At 46.6% G+C, this 17,666-nt stretch overlaps 1 protein-coding gene across 3 annotated transcripts in view; it reads right to left on the bottom strand.

Annotated features, from left to right (window-relative positions):
- Window positions 1–17,666, bottom strand: part of IGSF3 (immunoglobulin superfamily member 3) — a 94,234-nt gene that overhangs the window by 24,418 nt on the left and 52,150 nt on the right. For 2 of the 3 annotated variants that reach the window (XM_037998045.2, XM_037998046.2), the window contains exons 4-8: window positions 15,445–15,855; window positions 9,265–9,654; window positions 7,818–7,877; window positions 4,951–5,352; window positions 1,337–1,741 (exon numbers count right to left, since the gene is read on the bottom strand). In XM_037998045.2, coding sequence (XP_037853973.2) covers window positions 1,337–1,741; window positions 4,951–5,352; window positions 7,818–7,877; window positions 9,265–9,654; window positions 15,445–15,855 — 1,668 coding nt within the window. The remainder of the gene's footprint in view (window positions 1–1,336; window positions 1,742–4,950; window positions 5,353–7,817; window positions 7,878–9,264; window positions 9,655–15,444; window positions 15,856–17,666) is intronic. The other variant, XM_007977429.3, reaches the window with a different exon arrangement.

The raw sequence follows: 17,666 nt of genomic DNA, 5'->3' as shown, positions 1-17,666 counted from the left end.
TTAACCTCACATTGCTGAAAACAACACTTGGCTACCTAAAGTAGTCTAGCAGACCAGGTCTGGCACTAACCGTGGCTGTCAGTGGGCAGAAAAATCCTTTTGGCAAGGCGTTCCAGCCATCTTTGCAAAGTCAAACCCTCACCCTTGCCTGCACAGGTGCCTGTTCTAGCCGAGGCATGGGCTGGGCAAGGGAAGGAACACAGGAGCCTACCGCCCGGGCTCCACCCTCCACCAGCTTCTAACCTGGCAGGAGACAAGGACAGACAGAGGAAAACCATAAATAAGAGCTACATGTACTTAACTCCTCCCACATGTCAGCAGAAGAGCCTGATGAAGGTGAGAGTGTTTGCAGAAATCCCCACTGACTAATGCTCCCCAAATTGATGCATCCTTATGATCTGCTTTCAGACAGACTCAGCCTCCTTAGAGAAAGGAGCTCAAATTCAGGGCCCATACAACTGGACGGAGCCTGGGTGCAGGCAACATTGTGGGAGAAACTCAACCGGGGTTTAAATCCTGGCTCCGCCATTCACTGGGTACATGACCTTAGGCTAGTCACTTAAATCTTTCCTGGGGTGGTTGTGCAATTCTAATAAAGTAATTGACCTTCAGTGCCTAGCGCAAAGCAGATGCTCAACAGGTGCCCATTACCCTCCCTCTTTACTCAGAATTTCCTTGCCTGTGAACAGGAGATAATGATACCACTTCCACATCATTGTATGAGGATTTCAGGAGATGAGGTTAAGAAAAGGGCTTTCTTTAAAGCAATTGGCCTGTGCATTTCACAAATGTGCATGTCTTCACACACACACACACACACACAGGTTTGGGAACTATTCTAGATTAAAGGAGTCTAAAGAGACAGGATAACAAATGTGATGTGTGATCCCTGATTGGATCCTGATTTGAAAGGGAAAGTAACTCTAAAAGGCATGATTGGGACAACTGGGGAAATGTAGGTGATAGCAGTACACTAACGTAAAACCCCAAGCGTGTGATAATGGTGCAGTGGGTGGGTAGGTTCTTAGGAGTTACATGTTGAAGTACTCGGGGGAAGTATCCCAATGTGCACAGCTTTCCCTCCAATGGCTCAAAAACAACAACATACACACACACACAGGAAGAAAACAAACGCTGTCAGACAACTGGCTATCAAGGAAAGGGAATACAAGCGTCCACTGCATGATTCTTAAAACTTCCTATTGATTTGCAGTGTCTCTCAATGAAGAGCTGGGAAAGGGGGAAGTGATGCTAAGGGCTCCATGCACACCTTTCCTTTCCCCTCACATCTGCTCGGGCAGCATGGGCACACAGCCCCCAGGTCCGCAGCGCTCACCTGGCTGCAGCACCCTGATCTCCAGCAGGTTGGAGGTCCTCTCCGCCAGCCGTGTCCAGGTGTTGTTGTAGTTCTTCCGCCACAGCTCCGCCACACACTGGTACTTGCCCGCTTCCGTGTCACTGGCTCGGCTGATGCTTAGGCGGACGTTGTTGCTGGACTCAGCCTTCTCGATGGCAGTTCGGGTTCGGAAGCTGGAGGACCTGTCCCCCCACTGGACCCCTCCGTCCCGGGTGAAGGTCACCAAGTCATGGAACTCCACCGTGCCCACCGGCTGGAACCTCCACGTCACCGACACGGGAACCCGGGCAGGGTAGTGGGGTTTGATGATACACTGCAAGTCAAAGGAGTCGCTGTACGTCACTCCCGGTGTCCGGGAGATGGCTGTGACTGCAAAGCCCATTTCTGGAGAGAGAGCAGAGAGATTCAACCAGAGGAGGTCCGTGGCTTTCTCAGGGCAGTGTGACATCAGCAATGGGGCAGCTGGCAAAGCAAGCAAAGTGGAGCAGAGGCTCTCAGGGCCCCTTTTGAGCTCTCAGGCTAGTGTTGCTTTTAGTATCCTGCTGAGGCCCAGTCCAAGAGTTTCCAAGACTCCACAGAGAGGCCCACCACAATTCCCCCTGAGCAGCACTAGCCTAACCCTTCCCAATGAGATCCTTGTGCATTTGCTCCTCCCCTGGAATTAGACACCACAGTCCTCTCGGGGACTGACTGCATGTAGGCAGGGTCGCTCCCAGAAGTCTTGAGATTCCATGAGAAGACAGGAAAAGAAAACCCCAAAGCCAATTTCCTCCATTGCATAGGAGGTAAACACAACCACACAGCCCCAACACCTCTTTTCCTGGTCCCCGAGCGCACTGGTGCTGAGAAGGGAAGCAGATGGAACTGGCCTCCAGTCCCTCTCCCGCGTCCCTCATGAAATCCAAGAACAAAGCAGGTGGGGACCTCCAGTGGGGTGGGACAATTGTCCTAAATGCAGGGTTCTGCAGTCTCAGCCGCTGTGAGTCTCTCAATATTCCTTATTGAATGGGCAGCACTGCTAAGCCCTAACACTGACTCCTCAATATGAGTACCTCAGAGTTCCTTCAGACTGGAAATACCGCTTAATACTCATATATTGATCACAATCATAAAGCTAACAGTAGCCAGTATGTATTGAGCACTATCTAGGTGCGAGCATGGTGCCAGCTGCTTTGCTCTCATCATGCTTCACTGAATCCCCAAAACAACCCTGTGGAACAGGCAGGCTCATCATCTCTTCCTGCAGATGTAGAAACTGATGCAGAGAGAGGTTAAATTGCCCAATATCAAGCATTTAGTAAGTCAACGACATAGTCAGTCTCCAACCACGTGTAACTGATTCCAGGGGCCTTTTCAGGTTGCTCTACCCACGGAAAGCATAACACAGGGGTTAAAGGCCTAGACTCTGGAGCCAGCAGCCAAGACTTTGATAACTTCCATTAAACAAGTAACTTCTCTCTGCCTCTGTTTTCCAATCTGTAAAATGAGTCCCTGTGAAGATTAAATAAATCAGTGTTTGTAAAATATTTCAAATAGTACCTGGCACATGAGATATATTTTGTCAAGTATATTGTTAAAAAATAAAACAGAAATTTTTAAAAAGTACTTTAAACTCTGTATGTGAAAGACTGGCCACAGGATGAATCTTTTGGCTTTCTATGGTGAGGTTAAGTTGGCAAATAGGTACAATTGCTGAAAACTCTGGACCTTCAATTTGGATTTCATAAGCTATCTCTATATACTCTTTAAAAAACTTTACGACACAGACGCCCATCCTTAAACATGAAGCACCTGTGATGGTCACTGTGCACCTGTGTGTAGTAGGTGTTGCATGAGAGTGGTGTAGGACAGAACCTCAGGGACAGGACCCACAGCAGGTGCTCCTGCCCTCACACCTGAAGGGGATAGTGCTTCTCCAAGTAAATGACTCTGTCTAGTCCTGACACGGGCACATGCCATGGCCACAGAGCACCCAAGCTGCTCTAACTGAACAGTCATAATGGCCCATTGTACATTTGGGACCCGCATCTAATTATACTGATGTGTGTCATTGTTAACTTTAGACTGAAAAGACAACCTTAATTAGCCCAGAGTGCCCTCCCATTCTTCCTTGTTCAGTCCTTTGGGCCACCTGATTATGGCTCTAGCCAGAGGTATCTCAGTGGTAGAGATCAGGTGAACAGTGCTGGCCTCCAGATCCTAGGGCAGAGCCTCTCAGTGCCCCTGGCTGTAAGAACCACCAGACATATGGTGAGTAAGAAAACACTCAGGGGATAACCTGATACCACAAATTACTTCTAGAGAGACAATTCTCACTAACTCTAATCACTCATCAGACATTCCTAACCTTCCAGGATGGTTAAAAAGAAAAAAAAAAAACTACCAGTACTGGACATCCAAAAGTTGCCCCCCAAGTTCCACCTCACTGGGTCCACACAGTGCTGAGTATGGACACAGGAACTGAGCTGATCCGGAAATGCAATCACTGGAAGAAGTTTCTAAGACAGAAATCTGAGCTGTATAATTACTGCAAAAAGCAGGTCAATCTTTAGGATTAAGCTTTAGAAAATAAATGTAATTCTAATCTCAGAGAGGTAAGAAAATGGAGGACTCTGTTAAGGACAAAAACCACTTGGGGCTGCCATCTTTACTGGGAGTATCCAAAAGCACCACCATCCCTACCTGCAAGGAAAGCGGTGACACAGTCCCAGGGAGTGGGACATAAAGTTGCTGAGGACAACCGATGTCACATAACAAGTTTCTTTCCCAGCAAAGTCACAGACTGGTCATTTAAAATTCAATATACTGATTCTATCCAGGCAGGTAAATGTTGATAGAAGCCTCTTTACCCTATGAGAAGCAAATCTAATCTTCTTTGGTTTTAGCACATCTCAAGGTATCTTTTCATTCCATGCTAATGAGGGAATAGCTTTGTTAGGTATGGACCCCATTGAGTGGTAGAAACTTGTAGCCTTAGGCAAAGTATTTAAGGTGTCTTGGTCTCAGTTTCCTCCATAAAATGAAAGTGTCTGTCACTTGGCTAGGTGGGGATTCAATGGGACAACTAAGTTTAAGTGTTAAGGATCAGCCAGGAACATAGTAAATGCTAAATAAATGCCAACAGGTGATTTTGTACCCTTCTCTGCTCACTTTCAGGAAGGCTGGCCCCTGGGCAGCAGGGCAGGAAAGACAGGCCACACAGTGTTCAGTCACTCTGCTCTCTTTAAGGCCAGGATGACAGTAGCCACGTTCCTCCATCCGGGGCCACCACTTTGATTGGGTGGGTTCCCTAACCTGGATAGACTTCTGATAACATCACTCCCTCCCAGCCAGACTAGGAGTCTGGCTTCCAGCTATTGCTATCCCTCAGGAGCCCATCATCCACTGTGGGTCCCTTAGACCCTGCTAGCACCACCTTAATTAATTAAACTCTTATAAGAAACAAAATAGACCTAAAGGAAAGTACTTTAAACTCTATACGTGAAAGACTGGCCACAGTTTCCTGCTAGAACTCTGACAAAAGTCAGGATAAGGTGTTTGACACTAAAGCAGTCTCCATGCCAGACCCACCGCCAGTCCCACTGCTCACTCACCAAGAGCTGTGATGGAGATGGGAGTGCTGGCCCGGCGCTCCCCAACAATCTGCCACTCGCCATCCACCGCCCGCACCCATTCAGTCACGTGGCATTCATACTGGCCCTCGTCCTCCTTCCTGCTGTTGAAGATGCCCAGGCTGAACGAGTTGGGCTGCACCTGCTCCATCTGGATGCCCCCAAAGCTGCTGCGCTCCCAGTAGGACGAGCCTGGCTGCACGGTGCCATCCCGGTCTAGCCACATGATATTGCTGCGGCGGTTCTGCCTGTCCACAAGCTGCCAGATGACAGAGAAGCGACCCTGCGGCCTGCCTGCCGTGCGGACGCTGCAGGAGAAGTGCAGGTCCTCGCCCTCAAGGATGACGCTGGCATTGCTGGCCACCTCCACGGAGATGCTGCTCTCTAGGAAGAGGGAGAGAGAAACACACTGGAGGCTTTATGGTCTCCACGGCGCCCTCCCCACAGAGGAAACAGGAGGAGGGGTGCAAATGGAATCATATTCAGGTACGGTGAGCCTCAGAGGGTCAAAAACACTCTGACACTAGCTGCTGCAAGCCCTGGCTGGCTCTGGGCGTCACTCCCTGGGATTTTAGATCTGATCATCTAGGATGTTCTTTGCTGTGTGCAGAGGACTGGGATAACAGGGTTCTAAGACCTGAGACTGAATAAGAACCTAAGAAATACAACATAGTGGCATGATGTTTAGGGCATAAAACAATTTATCGGGTAATCTATTCAGCTGGAGTTCCGGGTTTTTCAAGTTGAATTTTCAGCAAGACGAGTAACTCCAAAATCCTACTTCACTTCACTCTTCCTACCATTCGGTACTCCAGCAGTCAAATAAAAGCTGAACATTCATAATGTGCCATTTGAGTCCTTCAGGAAGATTTAGTAAATAGAAAAAAAAAACCCGATAGGAAGTATTTGGACGATAACGTGGGCTTAAGTGTGGGTAATAAGGGAGCACAGATGGTCGAGTTTTGCAGAGTGCGTGAGGAGCGGGCTTTCATTCTTTCATTAACACACAGGAATAAAACAAAGCCAGCAGCTCGTCATCCACCACTCTCCCGCCTGTCTAGTCAACCCTGGGGCTCCTTTGCTCTCTGTCTAGAAACATTCTGCAAATCAAAAGTTTGGGATAAGGATTCCACTCCCTTCCCTGTCTCATCTAGCCTCTGCTGCTCACTTAACTATCTGAATTCACTCGATCGAATTATCTACACTCGACATGCCTCAGCCTCTTCTTCTGTAAGACAGAGAGCTACCTTTAATTGCGGAATTCTTTAAATATTACAAAGTAAATGAGATGACACGTAGATTCACCTAACACACAGTAGGTTTTCAAAAACTGGTCATCATGATCATGATTAATTTTACTATTCCACATAACTCTTTGTTTTTATAACCATCACAGAGAGCCTAATTGTTTTAATTATGCATATAGTATTTTGTATAATTATCTATATGGAGTTCAGAAGGCCCGTAAGTATTAAAGAACACAAAGTAACTAATTTGGCTCCAATTTTGGGTACCACCCACATGAAATACATGCAATAATTTTAAACCAATTAATTAAATCAAATCCCAGATTTTAAGAGGCACACCCAATTACCAAGAGAAAACACACACATACACATAACAATGCATTTGAATCAAAGCTTTTCTCTCCTTTATTTCCCCAACAGGCCGAAACAAAGACGAGCACAGAGACTCAGCATGTAGCTCTTATTATATCAAGGATGCCTGCTACCCATTCTGGATTTGCTTGTTTTATGTGAAAAATAAAAGGTGTGGATAGGGCAGGGAATAGCGATTTTCCCAGGAGGGCAACCTCCCCCAGGAGTCATACCAGAACGATTCACGGCACGGAGATGATCAGGCTCCTGAACGGTCACCATGTATAGCACTAATGGTTAAGAGGATGGATTTGGAAACTTCCTAACTCTGTAATCCTGTGGTTCTTCCTTAACCTACCAAAGCTCTAATTTCCAATGTGCAAAATGGAGATACTAATAGTGCCTACTTCTTAGGGCATGACATTGAGAGGATTAGATGAGGTAATTATTTTTCCTCATCATCAATAACAACAATATTCCTCTTTAGATTAAAGACTCATCCCCACTGTTATCAATTCAAAATAAAGGATTAAAAGGGCAACTTCAGCATCAAGGAAGAAAATCCTTTCACTTGTCTTAAGCAGAAGAATGGCTTGCAGGACCTCACTCCCATCCGCTACTGTCATCCCAATGGATGCTTATGCAAGTCCTGGTTCATTTATTGTAAGGGCTACTGTTTGGTGGTGCTCTGTTGCTTGAGTAAGCCTGGAAAACCCACATAGTTAGCATGTGGGGCTATAAGAAGAAATGCTATTTTATTATGGCAGCTGAGGCAAAGGCAACTACAGACCTAGTGCCTCACTGCCCACTAACACTATTTACGAGGATTTCCAGGCCTGAGACAAGGCAGCCGACAATTTTAAACTCTCTGGATTAAGTGAAAACTAGGACAGAACTAATGAAAAACTGAGTACACGTTCACAAATGAAATTTCAAATCAGGAGGTTGATGGTGTAGCACAGGCTAAGCGCAGGGCGGTGGGTTTGGAGTTAGAAGCAAATATTTCCTAATGCAATGCAAGCTCAACCACTAATTGAACAATCAGCTCTGTCACTTCCTGTGTGGTGCTCTGATTTCTTCATTCATTAGGTGGATATCATATTGGCCTCTACAAGGATTTAAGAGGTGGGAGCGGAGAAGGAGATGATATATGCAGAAGCACTTTGGTCTCTTTGGAGGAAAAGCGCCATTAAAATCCAAGGCATTATCACCATTACCGATGTGATTGTTGTTGTTCTTCGGTAGACTTACCCAAGTGGCCTTGGGACAGGATCTGGTGGTGCTGGGGGACTTTAACTACCCAGTTATCTGCTGGAAAAGCAATATAGCAGGCCACAGATCATCAAACAAGTTCTTAGAAGGGGTTGGGGGAAATCTTAGTACAAAAAATATAGGAAGTAAACAGTGTGGCTGCCCTTCACTTGATCCTTAGAACAATGAGGAATTAGTTGCAGATTTAAAAGTAGAGAGTCCGTGGTTAAGGCAAGCACAGACTGACAGGAAAATAGTAAAGACAGTGGGCATTCAATTCAATAATTTCAATTGTACAGTATTCAGCAAGCACCTACTCTATGCAAAGCACCATGCTAGGCATTGCGGTGGGGGGAAAGGCTAAGAAACAAAAGAATTTCAAGATAATTAGACATGTATGTGTATGGTTTTTAACAAAATAATAATAAGCATAAAAGAAAACAATCCAGTTGATGAGAAAAGAAGAAAAGAGTGGCAAGAGGACAAGATGACCCCTGTGGCTACTTTTTACTTTACACTTGAAGAGAAATATTTTCAATATTAAAACATATAAACAAAAATGTAAAGGAAATTATTACAAGGCTCAGAGAAAGAATAGTTTGAGCAGCTGAGAAAAGGTTAAAGGTTAGTCTTAAAACTTTACCATTTGTTTAAAATCAGAGCATTATAAGTTTTTATTCTTTTTACTAAAAACAGAACTATGGGAGAATGAGATTAATAAGAATATCTTCATAATATGAATGTTTAAATACAACACAAGCAAACAAGAGTAGTTTCTGGAATCCCTAGCAATGGCCACTACCCACCCACACAAGGCCAGTCTACATGGAAGCTGGGAGCCCACTGAGGCAGCCTCAGAAATCAGCTAAGCTTAAAAGGCTATGCTCCAGGAAGATGTGAGAGGTCCCACCCACTGACTTTTAGAAATGCAATTTCAACAGGGAAGAGCCATTTAGGGAAATGCCAGCCTTTATACCTGAAAAACCCAGATGGCAAATGCTTAATAATATACTTTATGATTTAAAATCCTCCCATAAAAGATCAATTCTCCTTAAGTGAGATTTCAAGGCAGGCATCTACCTACTTCTTCTGGGACTTGATTCCCACACAGGAGCAAACAGTTTTCTGGGATTCCTGGTTTCCCTCCAAGCTGAGCTGGCACTGCTTGTGTATGCACAGGGCTGCTAGCACTCGGATAGGCCTATGCCCAGCCCTGGCCTGCCAACACACCCCTGATCCTGATCCTCTGCTATGGGGAGCCTGCTAACTGTAGGCAGGTGGGCTACACAGGGAACAGAGGCCCAACGGTTTTCCCCCAGCTCTGCATTACCTCAAGGGTTCCTTCCACCTGCCCTCACCTCACCCTCACCACGCTATTCTCTTTCCCCTACCTCTCCTAAATCATGCTGAGCCAAAGGAGATGAACGCAGCACATCTCTCTACTTACTAAGGGGGAGGACTATGATGGGGATGTTCTTGGGACGCTTGCTCTCCTTGTCAATGAATTCCCCGGTCACGGTTTTCTCTCGCTCAGTCACCCGGCAGTTGTATTTCCCGCTATCTTCCTGGCGGAGGTGGTAGATCTTCAGCACAAAGACACTGTCGCTCTCTTTGGCCACTTTAAGCTGTCCCCTGGCTTCCCGGTGAGCAAATTCACTGTTGAGGACAGGCACAGCATTAGGGCCCATGGTGGCGATGAGTGAGCTGTTAAAGGCCCAGGAGACAGCAAAGTAACGGTCAGGGACATTCTGAGCCTCCAGGATGCATCTGAACTCCACTGGCTCTCCCACTGTGTGCAGCCGCTTCTCTGTTTCCAGCCGAACAGTGAATTCTTTGTCTGAGAGAACAAGTAAGAAAAGAGACATATCCTGGGTGAATGAGGGCCCCAGCCAAGTAAACCACATCAGCACATTCCCACTACCCTTCCTCTTCTTTACAATACTAACCGCGGGGAGGACCACAGTGCTTAGCTTGTGAGAAAAATAACTCAGACCCAGGTTCTCTGAGGCCTAGAGAAACCTCTGAATATCACAGAGATTTCAAAACTAGTTCAGCCCAGAGGGTCTAAGCAAACTGTTACCCCAGTTAAGACCAATGGGGCTCGGTCAGAAGCTTTAGATGTCTTAGATGAGACCCCCAGGTCAGTGAGAAGCTACTAATATCACTCGAATGGTAGATTACAAAGGTATCGCCTTGATATATGCACCCAGAACTCTATGTAAGCAACAGCATTATAAACATTTTCAGCAGATATCGTAAGACTTACCCCATTGAGGTCTGTGGGAGAAAACTACAGAGTGGCCCAGGTGCTGGCCCAATCCTAACAAATGCTCAAGAATGACTCTATTAAAATTCCCTCTCTAGCCCCCGCCATGTGAATACTAGAAATAAGATGTAAGTATGACAAAACCTAACAGAATTACACAGAAAAAAATGAAAACAAATGTCTGTTCACTAGTTTACCACCTGTCAGACCAAATCTTTAGGCAGAGTTCAGTGGTAGTAGGTACTTTCCCACCGAAGTACCTACTAAGTACTTTTACTTTAGTAGGAAAGTACCTACTTTAGTGGGAAAGTACCTACTAAGTACTCACGTCTCGTTAAACCTTAGTAGGTACTTTCCCACTTAGTAAGTACTTAGTAGGTACTTTAGTGGGAAAGTACCTACTTACGCTGAAAGCCAGGCAGCCGGTGAAATGATTACTAAACCCAAGAAACCTCCAAAGAGCTAGGTGTTTTTTACATTTTTATTTATTAATTTTTAAATGTTTATTTATTTACTTATTTATTGTGACAGGGTCTCGCTCTGTTGCCCAGGCTGGAGTGTAGTGGCATGATCATGGTTCACTGCAGCCTCGACTTCCCAGGCTCCAGCCATCCTCCCACCTCAGCCTCCCGAGTAGCCACCACATCCGGCTAATTTTTGTTGAGCTGGGTGTTTAACCAGGCACGAGGGGGTGACCAAAGAGGGGCTCATCAACACTAACAGCATCACCACAACCTGTGTACCAGTGTACAGTGGCTATTAATCTCATGAGATAGCTATCGTATCTCATAGGCACCCAGGGCAGAAGTCGGGGGAAGAAAACGGAGTTAAGGGTTAGAGACTGGAACTGTGACCACCGCCCAGTTCTAGCTCTGTTCCTCTAAAAAGAACACTGAGGGGGCAAAATCCCATGGCACAGATGTTTGAATTCCATGTGGAGTCATTAGCTCCGACCTTGCCTGCCTTCCCTAGACTGGTATTTCTAGCCTTTCCCACTGTCTTCAAGATCTTGCCCATTCATCTCGTCCTAGGCGCTCTTCAAGCAGATGAGGATTCTGTTTCCCAAGAAAACTTAAGAATCACACATGAGCGGCATCCACATTCCTCTTTTCCAGCCCCAGCTCAGTTTTACCCCTCCCACTCCTCAGGCTCTCCAGCCCCTCCCCTCCTACATAGGCTGGTGTCCTGCTGCAAACACCCCTTTTTTCCAGTGACCTAACCACTTCCTCTAGCAGCCAAACTTCCTGACAGGGAATACCACCTCATCAACTCCAGGGCCTCCCCTCCAATGAAGTAGCTGCTGTTACAGCTTCCAGCTCCCAAGAGACAAGTCTTAAGAGGCATGGATTGAAGGAAGTACATTTCTCTCTGCCACCATCTGCCTAGATGAACACACCCATATGTGACAGTGCCCGTGTTATCTGCTGGATATTATCTCTCAGGTCAACCCAATTATTTATAACCCGACATCAATGACAGAAAAGCACTCGTTCCACATAAACACCACTGGAGCTATGCAAGGGGTACCCTAGACCTCAGACCTTTCCACTGCTCCACGTTAGCCTGGCTGTAACTCTGGCTTTCTTCTTTCGGCGGCCAAAGACTCTTCTCATCTCAGGGGAATCCCCCCATGCTGTGGTGACATCTTCATGTTCCCAGGTTGAAGACACAAGATTTACAGCACATCACCCCCGTTTCTGCCCTTGATTATGCCCAGTCAATTACATCTCTAGAAACTGACCTGTGCTTTTTCCAATACCCCTTCCACTTCAACTCACTGAAATTAGGCTTCACTGACTTAGCAAATGTCACGAATGATCCACCCTACCCCTACCCGCATCCCAACCAAAGGCTTTCCTCAAGTGGGTTGAGGCCTCTGAGCCTGCTCTATGATACCTTCCCTCCTGCTCCTCTTCTTGCTGGCCTGCCCACTCTGTTCCACACTGTCTCTCACCTGCTTCTCTGGTCACTTCTTTTTTTTTTTTTTTTTTTTTTTTGAGACGGAGTCTCGCTCTGTCGCCCAGGCTGGAGTGCAGTAGCCGGATCTCGGCTCACTACAAGCTCCACCTCCCGGGTTTACGCCATTCTCCTGCCTCAGCCTCCCGAGTAGCTGGGACTACAGGCGCCCGCCACCTCGCCTGGCTAGTTTTTTGTATTTTTTAGTAGAGACGGGGTTTCACTGTGTTCGCCAGGATGGTCTCGATCTCCTGACCTCGTGATCCGCCTATCTTGGCCTCCCAAAGTGCTGGGATTACAGGCTTGAGCCACCGCGCCCAGCCCTCTGGTCACTTCTTACTGCTACTGTTCTCCCAGGCCCTGTCCCATTTTTACGCCATGGGTTCTTCCGGGGCCCTGACCACTCTCAGGCTCAGTCTCTGAGCCCCAGACCCCTATGTCTGAGGACTCGCTGGGTGTTTCGCATACTGAGCATCTCTATCAGAGTCTACCTGATGGATGGGCTCTTTCATTAGAATTTACAAACACAAAAGACAGCCAATGCTGCCACAAATGCAAAGGTCCTGCATGTCCTCATTATTGTTCCTTCCCTTCCACAGTTCAAGGAACCCCCGCAGCCCCAGCCCCAGCCCCCGAGCTTCTAGACAGTTGGACCCCTCCTTCCACTGTGCTCTTTATTCGTTCGCCTCTGGCACCCACTGACCTAGCCATAGCTCTTATTAGCTCTTTTCTACCTGGTCTCTTGACTTCAGACCAAATGGATTTAATCAACCTCCAGGTGGCCTCCATGGGTTTTTCTTTCTGAAACCCTGATCTGATTGTGTTACTCCCTGCTTAAAAATCTCTACCTCTTCTCCAACCGTCTGTAGCAGAGGTTTTCAAACTATTAAGAAGAGGACAAAGGAAGGGGACTTTTTAGTCATATAAAATCTTTTGCCACCCAACATAGAAAACATTCAGTTGAAGCAAGTGGGGGACCACCCAGGCCCTCGCATGCCTTCTCCCTGAACTCCTGGGCGTGCACACACGCACATGAACACCCACGCACCCCCATGTCTAACCTCCTAGGCACCTTTAAGGGGCTCCCAGGGTTCCAAGAACAGCTTGAAAACTCTTGGCCCACAGAGTCAAGCCCCAGCTCTACACTACAGCATCTGGGGCTTCCAGCTGCCTTTCTTCTCATCACACACATCCAGAACTCAACATCCAGAACTAGCCATGCTTGACTTCTTTCTGCTTGCCAAACATATCAAACACTTTTGTACTTTTATGCTTCTCCTCCTGCTGACTCCTTCAGCTTCCAGACTCAGTTCAAGTCAAGAAACTTATTGGTGTTCCTGGATTTGTCTTATCAACCATCCCATTCAGAGAAAACTTAAGGTTGCAAGAACACTTCCTATACAAATGCTATCAATGCACTTAGCACACTCTACTTGGTCATTGGTTCTCAGGTCTGCCTAAGTGCAAGGACCAGTGCTAGTCATCTTGGAAGCCCCTAATGCCTATCACCACCACACCTTCAATGCTGTGGAGACTAACTACATGTTTACTGAAATAAACTAAGAGAAGGGTAGAGTTGGAGATGCAACTGCTGAACCTAAGCAGCACAGGAATGCAGAGTGAAGTCATCAACTTTTTTTCCACTTAGTTTTCCCTTTGCTGGCTTAGTCTAGATACATTTTCAGGGTAAATTCAAAAAGTTCTAATTCCAAATTGGTAAGATTAAAATAAAGAAGATTAATTGATGCAACCTAATTTAAAAGCATTAAGACTCAAAATTTGGCCCAAACTTTTGAAGCTGATCTTAAAACTATCCAGGAAGGAAAAGGATAAATATAAAGCCCCTTGGATAGATTTTTTAATACTGAAAGATCCACAAGCTGCTAAATGTCCTACAGAGCAGATAAAGTGCTCCCCATCCGGGAACCCAACCCCTATGGTAAAAGATCTCACATACATTAGATGACTTATTAAAATGATGTCCAGAGAATTGCTTCTGCCCTAGAAGCTTTGCTTGAAAAAAATGTAGATAGCAGAATTACCTGGGAAGCGTGCCGGAAAACCAGCTTCCCAGGTCCCATCCCAGGAGCCTCCAAATGAAGACTTCTGGGATGAAGCCCCAAAATGTGTACTGTTAGCTGAGTCTGAAGCATTACTGTAGAATGGCAGAGAAAGTATGCAAAGACCCAGACAACTGACTGCAGCAAATGGGACAGGGAGTCCAAGAGACAGGTCCTGAAGAGGGACCCCACCTGTACTGGGACTCCCCAGCTCATTTCCCAAAAGCCACACCTCCACTCACTCACCAGAACCACCACAGTCCTCACCAGAAGTGAGCATCCACACAAGGAAAGGCTTTCAAGCCACTCATCGCAACTTAGTGATGGCACAACAGCCACGCTCCACCAAAGCTGGGGGAACTGAGGGCCCATGTGAGAACCTGCCCTCAGCCCAGCAGAGGCAGCCAGCAACAGCCATCAGCTTTGGCCTGGAGCTTGGTGGGCTCAGGAGCCCCGGGAATAGAGTCTGGGACCACAGGAGACACCAAGAGGAGCCAGGGCCCTAGGGTTTCAGCTGGCTGTGCCACCATCATTTTGCCTTAGCTCTAAAGACATCATGCAACCTCCTCAGGACCCCTTCAAGGCCTTAAGAAAACATCTGGAGTGGAAACTGGCACTCTCAGACTGGTCTTATCAACATGCCCTATGACTCCTCCTGAGCCCCCACATAAAGTAATCTGCATTCAGCATCCTCACCTGCAAAATAGAAATACTACATTCAGCATCCTCACCTGCAAAATAGAAATACTACCACCTACTCACCTCACAGAACGTCTGGGAGATGGTGAAGTAATATGTGATAAAGCATTTTGGAAATTACAAAATATCACCAAAGACTATTACTAGATAAAAAATAATAATTTAAGACAAAACTTCTCTAGTTCATAATGTTAGACCTTGGATGGAAGTCTCATTATCTCAAATGTCTTCTGCAAATGAACCCAGATGGGCACCTGAGGAAAGCAACACCATTAAACGGGGCAGCAACTGTGGCTAATGGGAATGAAAGCCCAGAGTTTTAAAATACAAATAGTTTCTCAGAAATCTCCCAATTTTTAAAATGAGTTTCTAATTCAAAAAAGTGTAAACACCATGTAGGTCAAAGAAAGCATGTCTCTAAGCAGGATTCAGTCTGTGCAGCACCTGCCTGTGACTCAGGTCTTAGGATATCCCTGTCCTGCACATCCCTCAGCTCCCTCCAGCTGCACAGGAGACCAGTTTTAACTTCACATGAAATCCAGCTGTCCTGGTAGAGGCGCCCAAAGAAGGAGTCTCCACATCCTCCCAGTATCTGACAGCCTTACCACCAGGTAAAGGACAGGACAAGAGGCTCAGAGAGACTGACCAGTTGGCTGGACGTTGACCACGGCTCCCTCGGAACGCTTTCGGGTCATAGCATACCATGACCCATCCGGATCCTGGATCCACTCAGCGGCCTCGCAGTAGAACTCGCCCTGGTCGGAAGGCTGCAGGTGGAAGATGGTGAGGCGGAAGGTGGTCCTCCCCAGCTTGTCCAGCCGCACCTCCCCCAGGCTCTGCCTCTGGGCATATTCGCTGCTGGAGTGAAGCATGAAATCTCGGCTCAGGGAGATGACCTCCACGGGCTTCTCGCCACCTTTCTGCCGGAGCCAGGCCACAGACAGGTGGCTGTGCTGAACGGTCTCCGAGGTCACCTCACAAGTGAGCTCCAGCGGGTCCTGCTCCACTCTGTGCAGAGTCTGGGGCATGGCAGTGGTCTGCAGGGAGTCTGGGATCACTGCAACACAGAAATGTCCCGAGAGTGCATTCACAAAGCCACAGAATCTGAGACTCCCAGGGCCTAAGCTCCCATTCCATGCAGGCGTCACTGCCCTGCACCCCTAACAGTCATCCTTGAACCATCCATTCAAGGTCACAGACAGCCCCAAATGCACGTAAACAGAAAGTTTTCTGTTTGAATTTGGAAATGCATTATTTTGGTGCTTACACTTACCTGTTTGGTATTTTAAGAACACTTGGATGAAACATGGGGTGTATTTCATGTTATATAATAAATGAACTCCCTGAAAATACTGTCTTTAAACAATTGTCTCACAGGTCAAATAACATTTGTTGTTCATTCTGGCACTGCTTTGAGATACTTTAACTTCACTTCTGACTGATCCTCAAATGGAAATGCCTCCTGGAACTTTTAGTTTTACATTTCTATACAACATCCTTATTTTCCCCCTTTCTCTCCTTCCCACATCCCAATTCTGTAACTTACTTCAGCAGTACAGCCCCAGGAAGACAATTTTTTTTAAAAAACCATTTTTGGCAGAAAAAAATCATCATCATACCCTATTTTTAGTATGTTTAATTTTCACATAATTCATCCACCAAGGGGTCCTCACTGGAAGGAAGCCACAGTCTGGAGAGATTCCGGCAAGAGAAGAGATTTTCTCTGTGATCTCTTGGTCAGAATCATACCCTGATCCTTGCTTGCATCTTTCTGGAGATTGAATAGCACCACCTCTTTGTCTGATGAGAGTACCTTAGTCACAGCTAGTATGTGCTTTCTCCCTGTTCTCACCCAAGGATTGGGTCTTAAAGGTCTCCTGCTGGGAACGGCCGAGTGCGGTGGCTGCCACCTATAATCCCAACACTTTGGGAGGCTGAGGGAGGCGGATCACCTGAGGTCGGGAGTTCAAGACCAGCCTGACCAACATGGAGAAACCCCGTCTCTACTAAAAACACAAAATTAGCTCAGTGTGGTAGTGCATGCCTGTAATCCCAGCTACTCGGGAGGCTGAAGCAGGAGAATTGCTTAAACCCAGGAGGTGGAGGTTGCAGTGAGCCAAGGTCGCACCACTGCACTCCAGCCTGGGCAACAAGAGCAAAACTCCATCTCACACACACACACACACACACACACACACACACACACACACACAAAAGGTCTCCTGCTGGGACACAGACTTGTTAGAGAAAGAAAAAGGAAAACCCACTGCTTAGCTGTGATAATAAAAACTAGAAATTAAGATAGGCAGAAAAACAGAACAGCCTTGATATGGTTAACCCTTTGACACTGACAAACACTATGACCAGGGCTGCCCACATTGGAAGCTCCTGCATCCCTCTTCTTCATGTTTCCTTCAGCATTAAGGAGCAACAAGGGAGACAGCCAGTTCATAGTTCCTTACGCATGGAGCCAAAGGACCTGCAATGAACGAGGTCTGAGCAAGGACCCACAGCCACATGTGCTTCCTGCTTCAGCAGTGCCCCGTGGGTCTCAGAGCTGCCCAAAGGCCTATCCTTCTGAGAGGTTTCTCCTCTCTTCCAACTGATGTCATACGTCTCATCTTCCTTGTCATTCAGATCATCAACCACAAACATCTTGCCTTATATTTTCATATCCCTTTTCACCAGTTACAGTGTTAATTTATGAAATTCTTAACATCTGCATTAGACCTTTTTAAAGTTTCACCCTCAACCACCTATTAGTAAACTAAAGAAATTTAGTTTACTTGTGCTATCTGTTGACCCCTAAAATATGTGGGGATTCTGGGGACTTTTTTAAAGTCAAATGCATGGCATAAAGCAAAATTA

This window comes from Chlorocebus sabaeus, chromosome 20 (genome assembly GCF_047675955.1).
Source record: "Chlorocebus sabaeus isolate Y175 chromosome 20, mChlSab1.0.hap1, whole genome shotgun sequence".
Taxonomy (NCBI): domain Eukaryota; kingdom Metazoa; phylum Chordata; class Mammalia; order Primates; family Cercopithecidae; genus Chlorocebus; species Chlorocebus sabaeus.
The sequence above is the reverse complement of the archived record's forward strand: the minus strand, read 5'-3'. Positions and strand labels throughout refer to the sequence as shown.